This window comes from Neovison vison, chromosome 6 (genome assembly GCF_020171115.1).
Source record: "Neovison vison isolate M4711 chromosome 6, ASM_NN_V1, whole genome shotgun sequence".
NCBI lineage: Eukaryota > Metazoa > Chordata > Mammalia > Carnivora > Mustelidae > Neogale > Neogale vison.
In genome coordinates this window covers 103,695,963-103,717,435 of record NC_058096.1, presented here as the reverse complement: position 1 = coordinate 103,717,435, position 21,473 = coordinate 103,695,963, and the positions used below count along the sequence as shown (strand labels likewise).

Sequence of the window (21,473 nt, the reverse complement as noted above, 5' to 3'; positions counted from 1 at the left end):
GTGTTGTTAGTTTTGATTTCTCCACTGTCATTTGTGATTTTACTTATTTAGGTCTTTTCTCTTTTTAAAATAAGTCTGACTAAAGGATGATCAAATTTTTTTTTTTTCAAAAAACTGACTTCTGTCTTCATTGATAGGTTCTGTTGTTTTTTAAGTTTCCTTGTCATTGATTTCTGCTCTAATCTATTATTTCCTTCCTTCTACTGACTTTGGACTTTGTTGTTTTGTTTGTTTGTTTGTTTGTTTTGTTTTGTTTTTAAAGCTCCTTTAGGTAAGGTTAAGTTGTTTATTTGGGATTTTCTAGTTCCTTGAGGGAGACATGTATTGCTATATACTTCCCTCTTATGACTGCTTTTGATGCATCCTAAAGTTTTTGGACTGTCATGTTTTCATTTTTATTTGTTTCCATGTATTTTTTAAGTTTCTTCTTCAATTTCCTGGTTAACCCATTCATTGCTTAGTACCATGTTATTTAACCTCTGCGTTTTTGTGGTCTTTTCAGATTTTTTCTTGTGGTTGACTTCTAGTTTCATAGCATTGTGATCAGAAAAGTTGTATGGTATGAGTTCAATCTTTTTTAATTTGTTGAAGCCTGTAATGGGGTCTAATATGTGATCTCTTCTGGAGAATGTTCCATATGCACCTGAAACAAATGTGTAGTCTGCTGTTTTAGGATGGAATGTTTCTAATAATCTGTTAAGTCCATCTGATCCAATGTGTCAAGCCATTGTTTCCTTGTTGATTTTCTGTTTAGATGATCTGTCCATTGTTGTAAGGGGGGGGTGTTAAAGTCCCCTACTATTACCATATAAGTATTGATTAGTTCCTTTGTTTGTTATTGTTTTATGTATTTGGGAGCTCCCATGTTGGGTGTGTAAGTATTTACAATTATTATTTTTATTTTTTTATTTTTGACAGGAAGTTGGATTTATTGGTGGGCATGAATATGACGGGAAGTGGTAGTGCTAAGGTTCTCATGAGTGCAGAGCCCTCCATTTGTCCAAGGGACCACGGTTAGGGATGTATTTGACCCCACAGCCATCTGGGATAAGCCGCTTTTCAGCCACCATGTCTTCAAATTCATCCGCATTGAACTTAGTAAAGCCCCACTTCTTGGAGATGTGGATCTTCTGGCAGCCAGGGAACTTGAACTTGGCCCTGCGTAGGGCCTCAATCACATGCTCCTTGTTCTGCAGCTTGGTACGGATGGACATGATGACTTGGCCAATGTGGACCCTGGCTACTGTGCCCTGGGGCTTTCCAAAGGCACCCCGCATACCTGTCTGCAGCCTAAATTGGAGATAGCCATGAGGTCAGACCCCAGCATCCACCAAAAGGGCTGTCTCCAAGGTCCCTTAGGGCAACCCATACAATCAACAGGCTGCATACACTACCGAGGAGGCTACTGTTTGCAGCCATGGCACACTGGGCCCCCACAGACAAAGAGCACAGTCAGCTTAATTGGCTGCAGAAGTATTTACAATTATTATATCTTCTTGTTGGATTGTCCCCTTTAATCTTATGGAGCATCCCTCTTTTTCTCTTCTTACAATCTTTGTTTTAAATCTAGTTTGTCTGATTTAAGTATTTCTTTTTTTTTTTTTTAAGATTTTATTTATTTATTTGACAGAGAGAGATCACAAGTAGGCAGAGAGGCAGGCAGAGAGAGAGGAAGGGAAGCAGGCTCCCCGCTGAGCAGAGAGCCCGATGTGGGACTCGATCCCAGGACCCTGAGATCATGACCTGAGCCGAAGGCAGCAGCCTAACACACTGAGCCATCCAGGCGCCCCTGATTTAAGTATTTCTAAGCTGGCTTTCTGTTGACATCCATTTAAATGATAAATGTTTCTCCATCCCCTCTTTCAATCTGTAGGTATATTTAGGTCTGAAATGAGTCTCTTGTAGGCAGGACATAGATGAGTCTCTCTTTTGTTTTATAATCCACTCTGATACCCTGTGTCTTTTTATTGGAGCATTTAGTCCATGTACATGCAAAGTAATTAGTGATAGATAAATATTTATTGCCATTTTTTACTTTTTTTGTGGTTGTTCCTGGAGATTTTCTCTGGTCCTTTTTTGTCTTTCTCTCTTTCATGTTTTGCTGATATTTTTTAGTGATGTATTAGCATTTCTTTCTCTTTATTCTTTGCATGTTTACTAGTGATTTTTGATATGTGATTACCATTAGGTTTGTATATAATCTCTTATGCACATAGCAATCTATATTAAGTTGATGGTCATTTAAGTTTGAAACTATTCTTTTCTCCTGTCCTCCCCACATTTTAGGCATATGTTATTATATTTTATTTGTATTTTTTGTGAGTTCCTTGAATAATTTTTTACAGAAATATTCATTTTTGCTACTTTTGTGTTTCCTAACTTTATCCTCTCACCTTTGTTCTGTCCTTTGTACTCAAAGAGTCCCCTTTAATATATCTTGCATGGTTCCTTTCATGGACTCCTTTAGTTTTTGCTTGTCTGGGATACTCTACCTGTCCTTTTATTTTGTATGATGGCTTTGCTGAATAGAATATTCTAGTTCACAGACTTTTCCCTTTCAGCACCTTAAGTATATCATGTCACTCCCTTCTGGTTTGCCAAGTTTCTGTTAAAAAATCTCCTGTTACTCTTATGGGTTTTCTCCTGTAAATTAATGACTTCTTTTGTTTTGCTACTTTTAAGAATTTTTTTTTAATCACTGTATCTTGCAAATTTACTTATAATGTCTAGATAGGTGTTCTCTGTGTCTCCTGGATCTGGATGTCTGTTTCCTTTCCCAAATTAGGGAAGTTTTCAGCTATTATTTCTTCAAATAAAACTTCTATCCCTTTTTCTCCTGTCTTCTTCTGGGACTCCTATAATATGAATGTTACTACATTTGATGGAATCACTAAGTTCTCCAAGTCTATTCTCATTTTGCATATGTCTTCTTTCTCTCTTTTGTTCTGCTTATTTCTTTCCATTACTTTGTCCTGTAGATCATTAATTTGTTCCTCTGCTTCTTCCAGCCTGCTGTTTATTACATCAAGCTTATTGCTAATCTTGTTTTTTATACTCTTCATCTCTGATTGATTTTTTGATTTTTTAATTTTTTAAGAAATATTTTATTTATTTATTTTAGAGAGAGAAAGAGAAAGCTTGTGAGTCAGGGGAGAGGCAGAGAGAGAGGGTGAGGATCTCAATTTGATCAATTCTTTTTTAATTCTTATCTCTGTGATTAGGTTCTCACTGATGTCTTCCATTATTTCCTTGAGTCTAGTGAGTATCCTTATAATTGTTTCTTTAAACTTTCCATCAGCCATGTTATTTATATCTATTTCACCTAGATCTCTAGTCATAGCCTTATCTTGTTCTTTCATTTGGGATAAATTCCTCTATTTTTTCATTTTGTTTAAGTCTCTGCATGCTTCTGTTTTAGATAAGCCAGTTATGTCTCCTACTCCTGAAAGTAATGACACTACAAAGAAGAGGTCATGTAGTGTTCAAGGCCTGGTACTTAAGGGACTGTCTTCAGTGCATGCTACATGCACTTTGCTGTTGGGTTCTGGGTGCTTTATCCTTCAGGTAAGTCATCTGTAGAGGTTTTCCTTGCCTGCTGTGGGCATTGTTGGTTACTGGCCTAAATGGGGTGAGTTTTAACTAGGTGTGCTCTGGTTTGCTTGTGAAATGAGACCTGTAACCATCTCCCCTGGAACTGAGGCCCTGAAAAACTCTCTGGTCAGGAGATGTGGTGTGGGCAGGTGTTTGTATTGGTCTTCTGGGGAAGAGGCCTACCATACTGGGACTGAGGTGAGTGTAATGGAGAAGGGAAATTCCACCAAAACACAACGGGGTGGCGCTTAAGGAAAGCAAGTTAGGTAGCCAGTTTCCATGCTGTGCTGCTTCCCACAGGTGGTTCTGTGTTTATGCTGAGGGGTGGGGCAGGGAACACTGCTTCTCAGGGACATGCTCTGAGAAGAGCAAATAATCTTTCCATTATGTGCCCTAGGTGCGCTTTAGATTTCTGTTTCCATGCTACCTGCCATGGGTTGTTTGCCTGCCTTCTCTCCAAAAGCAGTGTAGTGCCTTCTGGGCTCTATCCCAGCCAAGCCTTCTGACCCTTTAAACTCTAGGCTTTAAGCCCAACTGGTTGCAAGAACTTAAGAAATCAATCAGTCTTGTTTTCTAAGCCAATGGCTATGGGGAAACATTCTCCTTGTGTGTTCCCCTGTGTGCTTCTCTCTTTCTTGCCCTTCTCCATGACCATGGCTCCCTCCCTTCCACAATAGCCAAAATCCATTTCTCCCTACACTACATCTCCATGCTACCTATTGTCTTCTACTATTCCCTTCTTTTAGTTGTGGAGTTTGTTCGGCCAGTCTTCAGGTCAATTTCTGGGGTATTTTGGATGATTTGATAGTTATCTAGTTGTATTCATGGAGTGAGGTGAGCCCAGGGTTCTCCTACTCCACCACCATCTTCCTATCCCAACTCCTTCTCATTTAGAAATTCCAAACCCTCAAACCAAGATTGCAAAATAATCTTCATTTTCTCCCAAAACTTCAGCCTTGAAAAATAATTCTTAGATAACCATTGTTAAACATATAATGCCATGCATTTTTATGTTATAGAAAGGTTTTCTATTTTTACCCATTTTTGTATTCCTATTTAACTAGGATCACCTTTCCAAAAGCAAAATTAAGCCAAACACACAAAAAATACTGGTTTAAAACACAAGTCTATAAAAAGAGATCAACATATCTGTTATTTTGGTATCATTTCAGTTCAATGTCCTTGGGAAGCAAGATCTATCCGGAAACTGTGGACTCTGAGAAACAAACTGAGGGTTTTAGAGGGGAGGGGGTTGGGGGTTTAGGTGAGCCTAGTGGTGGGTATTATGGAGGGCACATATTGCATGGAGCGCTGGATATGGTGCATAAACAATGAATGCTGGAACACTGAAAAGAAATGAAACAAAATAAAATAAAATAAAAAAACAAAAAGAAAAAAAATACCTAGTTAAGAGAAGTGAGTTGGGGGAAACCGGAAAGGGGGATGAACCATTAGAGACTCTGGACTCTGAGAAACAAACTGAGGGTTTTGGAGGGGAGGGAGGTGAGGATGGGTGATCCTGGTGGTGGGTATTAAGGAGGGCACGTATTGCATGGAGCACTGGGTGTGGTGCATAAACAATGAATTTTGGAACACTAAAATAAAGTAAAATAAAATAAAATAAAATAAAATGGAAAAAAATTCTTATAGACATAAACTGAACTCTTGATTTGTTTTACAAAGAAGTTTCCAGGAATACTTTGACAATTGTTTCACCAATGGAAATGTTATGTTTCCATTTCAAAGCAACAAAATCCTGAAGATTAATGTGAACCCAGTAGGCTTCTTTCTTTGATTCATAAAGTTTCAAAGGCTAGAATTTGTTATCTGCAAGGAGAGAGATTTAAGCCACACATTAAAATAAAGTTACTTAAGAGTTCAAGGTCTTGTTTTGTAAGTAGCATTGCACTTAGAGTTTCATAACTTTTTAAAAACTTTACTTGAAACAACCTTTTTTAGAGTGTTCCTTCTGAGAGGATCGATAAAAGTGCAGCATTGTCCCATTCTCACCTCTTAAGACCTTTGCATTCATCCAGTTTTTCTTGTTTTTTTACTCTTCTTTTATTGCTGACAATTTTCAGAGGTTTCTTCTATATTCCTGTGAAGTTAAGTTTCTTGTCTAAAAGATATGTCATCTTCTGAGGTGTTTCATCCTCTTTAGCTAATCTGTGATGTCCTTGGTTAGGGCAGTCCACTAGTTCAGATACAAGGCCTGGATCAGCTGCTAGAGATTCTGAGCATCATCTTTGACTTATCATCCTGAGGTCACAATTGTACAAGTGGAAACAATCTTAACATAGAGACAGTGGTAGATGTTTTCCAGTTGTCACAGTTAGTATACTACTATTTATAGCCACTCTACTTCTTGGGGACTAGGAAGAGTGGGGGAAAGACCTTATCTTTTTTTGTTCTTGAAAATGTCTTTGTGACACGGCATGACTACCACTTTCCCTGGGTTAGTTACTAGCCTGTCACTTACAGTACCCAAACAGCCTCAGCAGAGTTCGTCATAATGACTTGGTAGAACTCTGCAAGCTTTCTTCTCTCCTTCATCCTTTTTGAGTCACTCCTTAACCAAACCTTGCTTAATGACCTTATGGCCCTAGCTTTTGGGTAACTTTATCCTTTCCCAACTTTACCTTTCAGAGATGACTATAGTTCTATTTATTCATGTATCTCTCACCAGATTCTTTCAGGACTATGAAATTTCTTTCCATTTCAGGACGTATTGCTATAATAAATCAAATGTTTACTGGTTTAAATATTGCATCCCTCTCTGACACCCTATCATAGGGATTGGATTAGTGTATTTCTGCATTTTTTAAATGCCAACCACTAATCTAGTCTCCCTGCATTTTCCTCAGTGCAGATAAAATTGGTTACTAGTGTCTCTGCAGATTTGGAGCTCACACCGTACCCACATGCCAATTTATTGATACCTTGAAAAATCTAAGTACTGATTTGACACAATCTTTCCAATCCCCAAACTAACATAAGTCAAGAGGAAAATGAACTTCTCTTATTTCCAAGTGGCAAGGAGGGAAGAAATGGTCGGTGAAAATACTTAAGCCAAAATCTAGTTTAAAGTTTTTTCTAGGCTGTGGGGTTGATGATTAAAATACATGAGAGATCATGGACTGGAAGAAATACTTGATGTATTGTCCATGTCAACATATGTACATGGGGAAATGAGTGTGCCCTGTTTGTAGAAAATTTTCTGAGTATGTAGAATGAAGTGAACTCTATTGTAATATATGTAAGATACTTAAGCCAAGGTTTGGCTGTAGCCCAGCTAGAGACACATAAAAGTACTTGTATAGGAGGTCCGAGATGGAGTCAGAGGGAGAGCTGCAGAATTATATCGGGGTCTTCATTGCTCCTCTCCACCACTCCTCTGCTTTAATCTTGTACCACCCTCGCTTAGGCTCTTGTCTGAATTCAGTGCGTGAAATAAGTTAGAATCAGACAGAGTTTCTCCCATTTAACAGATACAAATATCAGTCTAAAAGACAATGTTGTACAAGAATATTAACTTTATTTTTTTATAAGAATTTAATGTTCTAATTTGAGACTCAATTTAATGGAAAGGTAGAACCATAATTTCACTCAGTGTGGTGTTCCTTCTTACTAACTTATGCCTTTTAGTATGAGTTCCAGGAGACTTTCATAGAGCCAAATCTTTGGGAGACCACATCTAGGTCTTTTTAGTGTCAGGTGTCCACACTGGCATTTGGTGGGATGAACTTTGGCCTTGGTGGTAATTTCTGGGTCCTTCCTTATTCCTTTCCAAGTAGCTGGTTCTCTGGGCCATTTCTGTACTGCTCTTGGGAATATAGGGAACATTCTGTGCTCCTGAGCCCTGTAGTGTCACAAAAATCTCTAGGACACCATCTGAAGATGTTAATTTTTCCCTTTTTTCCTCTGATTCCAAGATTTTGAAGTTCAGAAGCCAGATATAAGACCTCTTTTCTTCTTTTCAAGACAATGAATGATATTGCTGCCGAATTGAGGGTGTGGGTGAAGAGTCAAGGAATATGAATAGTACAGGGAGGAATATTAGTTAATTTAAAGTCTTAGCCACCTCAGCTTTTACATTTTCTTTAGTTTATTTTTCAGTTTATTTTTTAGTTTATTTCTTCAGTTTATTTTTCCACACTTCATCTTCTTTCCGCCCTTAATAATATATATCGCCTAAAGCAATTTTCTCTTCATTGCCAAGGGCATCTTCTGAAGTTGACCATGTAGGACTAAGGAGTAGGAATTGAATCTACTGGGTTATTCAGCATATTATGGAAGTAGTTAGGGATTCAATCAGTCACTTAAAACTAATGTACATATATGTCTTTCTGGGCTATGTTTTAAAAGGCTGTAAAAGTGTATGATGAAACTCACCCTCTAATCATTAGATTTGAGGTGTGGTTAGAACAGAAACATAGGTGACTTCTTTTAGTCCAGTTGCTAAATCATAATAATACATTTCTTTATCTGAAGTCTAAGCCACATTGGGAAAACTAGATAAATGCCAGTACTTTTTCTTCTTTTTTATGATTTTCACATATTTTGTGTTCCATCACTAAACTTAATATTTACGAATAACTTGTTTTTTCTTCTATATTGCTTTTGTTTTTAAATATTTCTATAAATATATCTTATAGAAATATTTGACCAGTTTCTTGAGAAAAGTTAAAACAGTAGTATTATAGTTTAAAATCTGGATTGAAGCAGTTATCTAAAACCTCTTAATCTCACGAAACAAACTGTGGGTTGCTGGGGGGAGGGGGGTTGGGAGAAGGGGGGTAGGGTTATGGACATTGGGGAGGGTATGTGCTTTTGGGTAAATTGGAAGGGGAGATGAACCATGAGAGACTATGGACTCTGAAAAACAATCTGAGGGGTTTGAAGTGGCGGGGGGGGGTGGGAGGTTGGGGTACCAGGTGGTGGGTATTATAGAGGGCACAGCTTGCATGGAGCACTGGGTGTGGTGAAAAAATAATGAATACTGTTTTTCTGAAAATAAATAAATTGGAAAAAAAAAAAAAAAAAAAAGAAAGATCAAAAAAAAAAAAAAAATAAAAAATAAAAAAAAAAAAAAAAAAAAAAAAAAAAAATAAAACCTCCCAAAAAACAAGAGCCCAGGACCTGATGGATTCCCTGGGGAATTCTAACAAACTTTCAAAGAAGAAATAATACCTATTCTCCTGAAGCTGTTTCAAAAAATTGAAGCAGATGGAAAACTTCCAGACTCTTTCTATGAAGCCAGCATTACCCTGATCCCCAAACCAGGCAAAGACCCTATCAAAAAGGAGAATTTCAAACCGATATCCCTGATGAATATGGATGCTAAGATTCCAACAAGATCCTAGCTAATAGGATCCAACAGTACATTAAAAAGATTATCCACCATAACCAGGTGAGATTTATCCATGGGATGCAAAGGTGGTTCAACATTCACAAATCAATGTGATAGAACAAATGAATAAGAGAAGAGAGAAGAACACACATGGTCCTCTCAATTGATTCAGAAAAAGCATTTGACAAGAGACAGCATCCGTTCCTGATTAAAATGCTTCAAAGTATAAAATCTGGTTTCCTAAAGGAAGAATTTAAGTAAAAGGGGAACTAAGTAAGATTTCAGCCTTTTTATTAGACCATCATGATCAGATGGTTCCTTTATCAGAGTAGAATGTCTGTGTCTGAAATAAATCTGAATTTCCATCATAATATAAATGCAATATGTAATGACTTGGAATGTAAATCTTAAGCACTGATTTGTTGGGTCAAAAGTTGTATCAATTTGATATACAGATTGACTCATAAAATTACTCATGACTCTCATGTCATGCCAGAAAGCAGGAGTGTTGTTGAGCTTGAATTTGATATTCTGGCCTATGATCATAGAGGAAATGAATTTTTTTTCTAATGCATAATTTATACTAATGACATTGCACACAGGAATTCCTACATTACCTAGCAGCTCTAATTCTTCATTTGGTACCTAAGCAAAGCAGGTTAGAAGGCAAATTATAGTACTCTTGTCAGATGGATAAGTTTATAAAATAGACCATTTGTTCATAGAGTTGTGCATAACTTCATCTTTTATGCACAACTTAAAAAATCATTATGTTGATATAATAGGACACATAAGCCCTCCTGTAGCTAACAGTACCGCTCCCCAGCATTAAGACAACCTACCAGGATCTGAGTGTCAGAAAATACGGGAAATGGAAAGCACCTTAGACATCACTTAGTAGAACATCCTTGTATTACAAGCATAGAAATTAAGGTTTAAATCAGCTCACCGGAGGACAAACAGTGGTTAAACCTGGTTGAGCCAGGCTGAGGTTCTCTGGCTTTCTGACTCATTCTCTGATTACTGTGGAATTCTCATTTTCTCATTGTTAAGGAATTGGGACAGATCTATCTCACTAAACCATTTCAACCACAAAATGTACAGAGTGAGGAGCTACAAAATTGTTTTACCTTTAATTTTACCTAAAGTTTTCCTTAGGTTAGGTTTTATTTTGTGTGTTTCTTTTGAAAGCAATACATTTACTTATTATTTATTTATTTATTTATTATTTATTTCCATTTGCCAGTATATAATACATCATTATTTTTGATGTAGTGTTCAGCAACTCATTAGTTGCATATAATACCCAGGGCTCATCACAACACATGCCCTCTTTTTTTTTTTTTAAATAAATGGGTTTAATGAATTTGAATGACTGAAGGCTCCTTTTGCTGTTGGTTTAAACATTCAAGCATCAGCATCTCTAATTCTTTTTTTTTCTTTTATTCGACACCTCTATTTGTGTTGCATAGTTCAAGTGACAAAGAAATTATTACAAGCAATGAGCCAGACACTATGCTAGATGCTTGGGGTACAAAAGTGAAGACACACACAGTCCCAACCTTTTCTAACAGTCTAGCAAAACAATAAAAATAGCTCTTGGTGACCCATGCTTACATAGTACTTATGAGTGACAGAGTATTTTTTTTTTATTTCTTTTGAGCATAACGGTATTCATTGTTTTTGCACCACACCCAGTGCTCCACGCAATCTGTGCCCTCCCTAATACCCATGATGTGCTTTTACATAATAATATTATGTAAAATATTATTTAAGTAAAACCAACTAGAAGCTGGTTTTTTGAAAGAATCAATAAGATCGATAAACCATTGGCCACACTAATCCAAAAGAAAAGAGAGAAAGCCCAAATTAATAAAATTATGAATGAAAAGGGAGAGATCACAATGAACACCAAGGAAGTAAAAACAATCATCAGAAGTTATCATCAACAGTTATGTGCCAATAAGCTAAGCCACCTAGATGAAATGGATGCATTCCTAGAAAACTATAAACTCCCAAAATTGAACCAGGAAGAAACTGACAACCTGAATAGACCCATATCTAGTAATGAGATTTAAGCAGTGATCAAAAACCTCTCAAAAAACAAGAGCCCAGGACCTGATGGATTCCCTGGGGAATTCTAACAAACTTTCAAAGAAGAAATAATACCTATTCTCCTGAAGCTGTTTCAAAAAATTGAAGCAGATGGAAAACTTCCAGACTCTTTATATGAAGCCAGCATTATCCTGATCCCCAAACCAGGCAAAACCTGCCCCTGCCCCTTCAAAACCCTCAGGTTGTTTTTCAGAGTCCATAGTCTCTCATGGTTCGCCTCCCCTTCCAATTTCCCTCAACTCCCTTCTCCTCTCCATCTCCCCATGTCCTCCATGTTATTCGTTATGCTCCACAAATAAGTGAAACCATATGATAATTGACTCTCTCTGCTTGACTTATTTCACTCAACATAATCTCTTCCAGTCCTGTCCATGTTGCTACAAAAGTTGGGTATTCATCCTTTCTGATGGAGGCATAATACTCCATAGTGTATATGGATCACATCTTCCTTATCCATTCGTCCATTGAAGGGCATCTTGGTTCTTTTCACAGTTTGGCGACCGTGGCCATTGCTGCTATAAACATTGGAGTACAGATGGCCCTTCTTTTCACTACATCTGTATCTTTGGGGTAAATACCCAATAGTGCAATTGCAGGGTTATAGGGAAGCTCTATTTTTAATTTCTTAAGGAATCTCCACACTGTTCTCCAAAGTGGCTGCACCAACTTGCATTCCCACCAACAGTGTAAGAGGGTTCCCCTTTCTCAACATCCTCTCCAACACATGTTGTTTCCTGTCTTGCTAATTTTGGCCATTCTAACTGGTGTAAGGTAGTATCTCAATATGGTTTTAATTTGAATCTCCCTGATGGCTACTGATGATGAACATTTTTTCATATGTCTGATAGCCATTTGTCTGTCTTCATTGGAGAAGTGTCTGTTCATATCTTCTGCCCATTTTTTGATATGATTATCTGTCTTGTGTGTGTTGAGTTTGAGGAGTTCTTTATAGATCCTGCATATCAACCTATTGTCTGTACTGTCATTTGCAAATATCTTCTCCCATTCCATGAGTTGCCTCTTTGTTTTGCTGACTGTTTCCTTTGCTGCGCAGAAGCTTTTGATTTTGATGAAGTCCCAAAAGTTCATTTTCGCTTTTGTTTCCTTTGCCTTTGGAGACATATCTTGAAAGAAGTTGCTGTGGCTGATATCAAAGAGGTTACTGCCCATGTTCTCCTCTAGGTTTCTGATGGAGTCCTGTCTCATGTTGAGGTCTTTTATCCATTTTGAATTTATCTTTGCACATAGTGTAAGAGAATGGTCGAGTTTCGTTCTTCTACATATAGCTGTCCAGTTTTCCCAGCACCATTAATTGAAGAGACTGTCTTTTTTCCACTCTATATTTTTTCCTGTTTTGTCGAAGATTATTTAACCATAGAGTTGAGGGTCCATATCTGGTCTCTTTACTCTGTTCCACTGGTCTGTGTGTCTGTTTTTATGCCAGTACCATGCTGTCTTGGTGATCACAGCTTTGTAGTAAAGCTTGAAATCAGGTAATGTGATGCCGCCAGTTTTATTTTTGTTTTTCAACATTTCCTTAGCAATTCGGGGTCTCTTCTGATTCCAAAGAAATTTTAGGATTATTTTCTCCAGCTCTTTGAAAAATACTGGTGGAATATTGATCGGAATGGCATTAAAAGTATAGATTGCTCTAGGCAGTATAGACATTTTAACAATGTTTATTCTTCCAATCCAAGAGCATGGAATGGTCTTCCATCTTTTTGTGTCTTCTTCAATTTCTTTCATGAGTGTTCTGTAGTTCCTTGAGTACAGATCCTTTACTCCTTTGGTTAGGTTTATTCCCAGGTATCTTATGGTTCTTGGTGCTATAGTAAATGTAATTGATTCTCTAATTTCCCTTTCTGTATTTTCATTGTTAGTGTATAAGGAAGCCACTGATTTCTGTAAATTCACTTTGTATCCTGCCACATTACTGAATTGCTGTATGAGTTCTCATAGTTTGGGGGTGAAGTTTTTTGGGTTTTCCATATAAAGAATCATGTCATCTGCAAAGAGAGAGAGTTTGACTTCTTCATTGCCAATTTGGATACCTTTTATTTCTCTTTGTTGTCTGATTGCTGTTGCTAGGACTTCTAATACTATGTTGAACATAGTATTAGAAGTTCAGGAATGTTCCCTCTATCCCTATACTTTGAAGTGTTTTAATCAGGAATGGATGCTGGATTTTGTCAAATGCTTTTTCTGCATCAATTGAGAGGACCACGTGGTTCTTCTCTATTCTCTTATTGATTTGTTCTATCACATTGATTGATTTGCCAGTACTCATCGCAGGGAGATGGTTTGTTGAACCACCCTTGCATCCCATGGCTAAATGTCACCTGGTCATGGTGGATAATCTTTTTAATGTACTGTTGGATCCTATTAGCTAGGATCTTGCTGATAATCTTAGCATCCATATTCATCAGGGATATTGGTTTGAAATTCTCCTTTTTGGTGGGGTCTTTGCCTGGTTTGGGGATCAGGATAATGCTGGCTTCATATAAAGAGTCTGGAAGTTTTCCATCTGCTTCAATTTTTTGAAACAGCTTCAGGAGAATAGGTATTATTTCTTCTTTGAAAGTTTGTTAGAATTCCCCAGGGAATCCATCAGGTCCTGGGCTCTTGTTTTTTGAGAGGTTTTTGATCACTGCTTAAATCTCATTACTAGATATGGGTCTATTCAGGTTGTCAGTTTCTTCCTGGTTCAATTTTGGGAGTTTATAGTTTTCTAGGAATGCATCCATTTCATCTAGGTGGCTTAGCTTATTGGCACATAACTGTTGATGATAACTTCTGATGATTGTTTTTACTTCCTTGGTGTTCATTGTGATCTCTCCCTTTTCATTCATAATTTTATTAATTTGGGCTTTCTCTCTTTTCTTTTGGATTAGTGTGGCCAATGGTTTATCGATCTTATTGATTCTTTCAAAAAACCAGCTTCTAGTTTCATTGATATGTTCTACTGTATTTCTGGTTTCTACCTCATTGATCTCTGCTCTAATCTTGATTATTTCCCTTCTTATGTGTGTAGTTGGTTTGATTTGTTGTTGATTCTCCAGTTCTTTAAGGTGTAGAGACGGCTGGTGTATTCTGGATTTTTCAATTTTTTTTGAGGGAGGCGTGGATGGCTATATATTTCCCCCTTCAGACCGCCTTTGCTGTATCCCATAAGTTTTGGACCGAAGTGTCTTCATTCTCACTGGTTTCCATGAATTGTTTAAGTTCTTCTTTGATTTCCTGGTTGATCCAAGCATTCTTAAGGAAGGTGGTCTTTAGCTTCCAGGTGTTTGAGTTCCTTCCAAACTTTTTCTTGTGATTGAGCTCCAGTTTCAAAGCATTGTGATCTGAGAATATGCAGGGAATAATCTCAGTCTTTTAGTATCAGTTGAGTCCTGATTTGTAACCCAGTATGTGGTCTATTCTGGAGAAGGTTCCATGTGCACTTGAGAAGAATGTGTATTCTGTTGTTTTAGGGTGGAATGTTCTGTATATATCTATGAGGTCTATCTGGTCCAATGTGTCATTCAATGCTCTTGTTTCTTTATTGATTTTCTGCTTTGATGATCTATTTCTGAGTGAGGTGTATTAAGATCTCCTACTATTAATGCATTCATATCAATATGACTCTTTATCTTGATTAATAGTTTTCTTATGTAATTGGCTGCTCCCATATTGGGGCTGTAGATATTTACAATTGTTAGATCATCTTGGTGGATATTCCCTTTAAGAGTGATGTAGTGTCCTTCTGTATCTCTCACTACAGTCTTTAGTTTAAAATCTAATTTATCTGATATGAGAATGGCTACCACAGCCTTCTTTTGAGGCCCATTGGCATGAAAGATGCTTCTCCATCCCTTCACTTTCAGTCTGGGTGTATCTTTAGGTTCAAAATGGGTCTCTTGGAGACAACATATGAATGGGTCCTGTCATTTTATCCAATCTGCAATCCTATGTCAATTTATGGGTGCATTTAGGCCATTCACATGGAGAGTTATTATTGATAGGTATGTTTTTATTGACATCGTATTACCTTTGAAGTCTCTATTTCTGTAGATTGTCTCTATATTTCTGTTCAATGCTATTCTTAGGACTTTTCCTCTTTTATAGAACCCCCTCCTTAATATTTTCTGCAGTATCGGCTTGGTGGTTGCATAGTCTTTTAAGCCTTGCCGGTCTTGGTAACTCTTTATCTCTCCATCCATTTTGAATGTCAGTCTTGCTGGATAAAGTATTCTTGACCACATGTTCTTTTCATTTAGTGCCCTCAATGTATCTTTCCAGCCCTTTCTGGCTTGCCAGGTCTCTGTGGACAAGCCTGACATTATTCTGATGGGCTTTCCTCTATATGTAAGGAGCTTCTTTGTCCTAGCTGCTTTCAAGAAGGTCTGCCTTCAATTGTAATTCTTCATTCTTACTATTAGGTGTCTCAAAGACTTTTGAGAATAATCTTGGGGGAAACCGTTCTGCCTTTAGTACATGTATGCTGGTTTCATTCATGAGATTGGGAAAATTTTCATGGACAACTTGTTCCACTATATCTCCTAGACTTCTTTATTTCTCCTCTCCTTCAGGGATTTGAATAATTCTGATGTTGGAATGTTTCATGGGATCATTTATTTCCCTGATTCTGTTTTCGTGGCTTCTAAGCTGTTTGTTCCAGGCTTCCTCCTGATACTTTCTCTCTATCTGTTTGTCCTCCAGATCACTAATTCTATCTTCTGTCGCAGTTACCCTAGCTTTTAGAGAATTTAGATTAGATTGGAACTCATTGGGAGCATTTTGAACATCATCCCTGGTGGCTTTCAGTTTTGCCCTAATCAACTCCGTTTGGTCATCCGTGGCTTTCTTCAACCTAGCTATTGCCTGGATAATTGTTAGCCTGAATTCCCTTTCCAACATATTGTCTATGTCAATAGCCATTAGTTCTGTTGCAGAAGGCCCATCCTCTGTGTTTTTCTTCTGCTGGGCATTCCTCCTCCTAGTCATTTTGGTGAGAGATGACTGAACGGATGTAGCTGGATATATTGACCATGGTGCAGACCAGCGCACCCTGGAGCACTTCTGAGCAATCAGGATTCCCTACTCAAATGAGAGAAAAAAGAAAAGAAAAAGAAAAAAGAGAGAGAGAGAGAGAGGAAAAAAGGGAATATAAAAGAGAAGGTTCAGCCCAAATGGGCCCCAAGGTAAGATTTATGAAGTATACAAACAAAAACAGACAAACAAAAAGACTGATAAAATTATATGACAAGAGAAAAAAAATATATATATAAGCAAAAAAAAGGAAGAATCTTGTCAAAAAGAACCCCAAGTATAAGATTTATATACTATCAGGACAAACACAAATACACAGAAACACTGGCGGAAGAAAAAGATGGGAGAGTGGTTATAAATTCTCAGTGTGGGCGAGGAAGGTTATTTTGATTCTTCCTGGATGTATCTTGATATCTTTGTTAAAGGACTCAACTTTCCTAAGATAAGGGGGGATTAAAAATTGGTTTACCTATAGGGGTCGCATTGATTGGGGAAAGGGATTACCTTGAAGTTTAACTCTATATGAATATTAGAAAATAAAAATAAAAAAAAGAATAGACTAAACTAAACTAAAATTTAAAAAAATTTTTAAATAGAAAAGCAAAAGAAAAACACACGTGTATGTATCAAAAAGCTCAGGTTAGAAGGTTATTATGGAATTTGATGTATTGGACATCTCACTGTGATGGTAAATAGGTTAAAAAATTATCTATATATTTTTTAAAAATGAACCAGAATAGTGGGAACGAGTTAAAAATAAAAGTTGTATCTATGAAGTAATGGTGGATGTTCTCTTGTCTTTTTTTTTTTTTTTTTCTTTCCTGGTTGGATTTCTGGGGGAGGGGACTGCCACATGGGTTTTTAGTCAATGATGTTCCCTGAGTTAAGTCCTCCCATCCCCCTCGAGAGGGTGGGCTCTGAGGAAACCGGTTTTTTCAGGCTTTTGTTCTCTGGAGGTTTTTTATGTTTGTTCATTTGTTTTCTCTTGCCTTGACAGCTTTTGATAGTTTTTGGAGGTTTAGAGGAAAGCAAACTGCCCCCGACCTCCCTCTCAGAGAGAAGCCTCAGTCTGCTCCCCTGTGCGTGCTGCAGAGCCCATATAAATTCCCCCTTGGCTGCTGGCAGAGCGGATTCTGAGTCGTGGTCCCTGGGGACACAGAATCTCCTGCTTGTACCCAAAACCACGGCAGTGGTGGCTGTCTGGGAAGCTCCAGACAGCAAGAGAAGTTCCAAGCAGTGATCGCACACTGAGATTTTCCCGCTGGCCTGGGCTGGGAGTGCCAGGTCTTTCTGGGTCTAAGAGCACCTCTCTCAGGGGAGGGTGCTGGGCTCGGGTGTCTCAGGCTCTGATAGCACAGCACAGCGTTCTGCCAGCTGGCGAGGGTCCCAGCCCCTCACAGGAGCCAGACCCCATGCGTTCTTGGGTGTGCTGGCTGCTCAGGGACCAAGACCTAGGTTCTCTGCTGCACTCTCTCTGGCTCAGCACCAGGGGAGGCTGTCCTGGATCTGGGGACTTAAGCCCCTGTCCCTAACTGCCCCGATTCCCACAATTTCCCCCCGTGATCCTTTGCTCTTTTTGAGTGCTTTCAATCAGACTCCAAGTTAATGCTTGTCCCCAGATGCAGGGCACTCTCTTATTGGGGTATTACTTTCCAATTGGTTGCCTCTGGTGGCTCCCTCCCCCTTTTGTTTATCTTCCAATATCAGTCCGACATTCCCATTCCGCTTTACCTGTCCACTGGCGTCTTCTGCTCCTGTAGAGATCCAGATGTGTATAATTCTGATCTCAGGCTGATTTCACGTGTGATCGGAGTTCTTTGGTAGGTAATCAGCTCACTTTAGGGTACAGGTTGAAACAGCACCTACTCCTACTTCCCCTCCATCTTGTCTCCCCGTCCACATGCCCTCTTTAATAGTTTATCTAATATTCCAGACACTTCTATTTACACAGAAAAAATCCAGCTTACTTACTTTCTCCCCACTTCATTCATACATTCACTTTAAAATAAAATGACATTATAACCATTCACTTAAATATTTTCCCATTAGCAATGAACTATTTGAAATCAGCTATCATGTTTCATTCAGCTATTTTATTTCTAAATCCCTAACACAATTCATGGCACAATACTTTTTTGATAAATGGTACTAGATTGTCATTTTCTTGTAGGTAGTAGCTTTGTTTTATATTTGTATCCTTTGTACACATTAGGCACTTAGTATATGTTTTCATTGAATAATGGAATGAGTGAATCAAAAAATATTCATAGAGGTCCCTTTTGTAGATTTTCTTAACTAGAAATACAGGTGATTTTTAAAAAAATATTTTATTTACTTATTTGACAGAGAGAAACACAGCGAGAGAGGGAGCACAAGCAGGGGGAGTGGGAGACAGAGAAGAAGGCTTCCTGCTGAGCAGGGAGCCTGATGCGGGGCTCAATCCCAGGATCCTGGGATCATGACTGAGCTGAAGGCAGATGCTTAATGACTGAGCCACCCAGGTGCCATAGGTGATTTTTTAAAACGTAATGAGCTGTGCAGTTCTTAGTTATTAGTGCTCATGTTATGCCTTATGAATGTATAAGAAATCTGTGGCCCTGGAAATTATATAACCAAGGCAAGTCTGAGATGTGGGCTAGTGTTTGGAATCAGGTCTGAATATTCTCAGAAAAATGTAACAAATTCACTTAACCACACAGGTCACTGGCCTTAGTTTTCCATTTCATTTGATTAATAGTATATGGTTGATTAGAATGTTGGATTTTAGCAAGAAAACTTTTTTTTTAGCAAGAAAACTTTTTTACTAGGAGTTAAACAACTAAGAGAAAAGACTAAGTTGGGGTGCCACAATAAAATTGAGGGAGAGGGGAATATAGTTTAAACATAAAGAGGAAAAGCTTTTCAAGACCTAGCAATCTACCATTCTTCACCCACTCCCTTGTTCTCCTCCTCTCAAGTCTATATATACAGTAAAGAAAAAAAAAGTGAATGCTTCATCTTTGGGGGGAAAAAGAAAGTGACACTTAGCGAGACATCCTTTGAGAATTTATTATGAGAAAAAGGCCCAAAAGATTTTATGTATAACTTTTGTTAGTTAGTAGGAAGCAATGTGTTTGAATGGATGAGGATTTACACTAAAAGCTTAAAATTTGAAGGCTAAAATTATATTAGAGAAATCAAGAAAATTATATTAGAGAAAAAATGTATTATTGTCACTGTTCTATTAGAGAAGGTATGCTTGCCAGATTGGTCCTCATTTTCTGGGGGTAAAGAAAGGAAGGGCAAGTTGGGGGATACCTATGCCATTTCTGTTCCTGTGTTTGCTTCACTACATTATACTATTTAATCTTCACACATTAATATCATTTTGTTTTTTCATAGTTCAGAAGACAGGCTCAGTTAAGTGAAATATATTAAGTGAAATAATATGTTGAAGGTCACCAGCTGCTTAGTTACTTCTCTAGCTTTGTCCTCTACCATTCTCTCCTTCACCTACTTCACTTAGTCACGGTGGCATCTCTTCCTTGAACAATTCATGCTATTTCTTCTGCTCAGGGCTCTTTGCCTGTAGCTATTAATATGGTTAGACCTCTCTCTCCATTCAAGTTTCTGATAACCTGTCATTGTAGAAAGACCTTCCCTGATGAATCTATATTAAAAGAAATCTTATTTAATAAGTCATTTTTTAGAAGGATGTACTATTATTTTGGGTAACACTCAGAAAGAAAAGTGCCAATTAATCAATGATATGAAAATTTTGTAATATGCATCCTGATTTCAGAGATGTTAAAATGTGAGGGAAAAAAAATGGTCTCAGAACCAGTGAAATGCAATAATATTTCCCGACTTTCTGTAGCGTTCTCTTATCCCAGATTATTTCTCTTTGCAACACTCTATCTGATATGATCTTATACATTTTCTTTATTGCCTTCCCTCTCCACTCTAGAGTTGAAGGTATATATAGGAGCTTCCCCCCACCGTACTAGTTGCAAAGAATGGCTAGATGTGCATCATACCCATCTTATCTTTTGGGGACTACTCAGGACTACATTTCCAGGATTCACTGCCAGTCAAGTGGAGCCATGCAACAGACTTCTGGACAATGGAATAAAGGTAGAAGTGAGATATTCAACCCCTAGCCCTCTCCTATAAAACCATTCTTGTAACTTTCCTAACAATTGGAGCTACTAGTGGTCAGAGACTCTAGAGGGAAGAAGCCCTGGTTTCTAAATGTTGGTGTACACTAAAGTCCACCTCCATTCCCTCACATTGACCTACATTGGATTGTGATGTAGATGAGAAATAAATGTTTTTCAATTAAAGCTAATAAATTTGGGCTTTTTTGTTATAATAGCTTTTCCTGATTAATACATTGCTGTACCTGCAGTGTACAAACTATGTCTGGCACATAGCAAGTTCTCAAAAGTTTATGAGGATAGAGGAAATTATAGGAATAGGAGGCTTTTGTTACAAGATGATTAGTTTTAGTTTGTACATAAGGCATCTGCATGAGAGGGTGGAGGCTACATCTTGTATCTCTTCTTCATTTCAGGCAGCCTGGAAGAATTTGGAGGGACTGAAGATCAAAGGTAGCAGGGTTTAATTTCTGGAACAACTGGGTTCAGTAGAATAAGTCAGTGGGACTTTGTGGAAAGAGAGTTGGTCAGAGAGAGAAATTTTGATGCAGGGATCATTAATTTTCAGGAACTCAGGGAAAATAGGTTCAAAGCAGTAAGTATCTTCCTTACTTACTGAGACAGTTGAGGCTCTTGAGTTTTAAACTCAGGCAAATGAATTTATTATGGGTAAGGAGTAAGATAATGAACTATTTGTTGAAATAATCCAAGTAATAATTCCTTACTTACTGAGACAGTTGAGGCTCTTGAGTTTTAAACTCAGGCAAATGAATTTATTATGGGACAAGGAGTAAGATAATGAACTATTTGTTGAAATAATCCAGGGTGATCATAGATGATTACCTATCAACAGAATGATCCATTTCTCTAAACACCATCTTCTTTCTTTTATTTGTAGTTTTGCCCTGCCCTGTCACTGATCTATCTGTAGAAGTTTCTTAAGGTAAGTTCAAAGAGGTCTTTCATGGGGGTTTTGTTGAGGTGATGTCTGTAAAAATTTCATCTACATTTAAAGATCTGAACTTACTCCTTAAAGACTTAATATTACTAATAGCTCTTTAGCTAGCTACATATTATCAGTTAGGATACATGGCTTTCCTTTTCCTGAATATGAGTTTAAGTAACTCAGTAAACCAGCATAAGGAACACATCAAAATTCTGAATAATAAATTCTTTCTATTTTATAAGGTCTGTAGTTGTAAAATCAACCATTCACTCATATATTTGTCTTTCAGAGCCCAGTATTCAAT

At 37.7% G+C, this 21,473-nt stretch overlaps 1 protein-coding gene and 1 non-coding gene across 2 annotated transcripts; both read right to left on the bottom strand.

The window, feature by feature from the left end:
- Window positions 1-908: 908 nt before the first annotated feature.
- LOC122908723 (60S ribosomal protein L10-like) lies at window positions 909-1,303 on the bottom strand. Its single transcript, XM_044251845.1, has one exon. The coding sequence runs from the start codon at window positions 1,275-1,277 to the stop codon at window positions 975-977; it is 303 nt and encodes a 100-aa protein (XP_044107780.1). The 5' UTR covers window positions 1,278-1,303; the 3' UTR covers window positions 909-974.
- Window positions 1,304-1,337: 34 nt separating this feature from the next.
- Window positions 1,338-1,471, bottom strand: LOC122911055. The gene has a single exon (XR_006385380.1). It is a non-coding gene; the product is annotated as a small nucleolar RNA SNORA70 (small nucleolar RNA).
- Window positions 1,472-21,473: the final 20,002 nt, after the last annotated feature.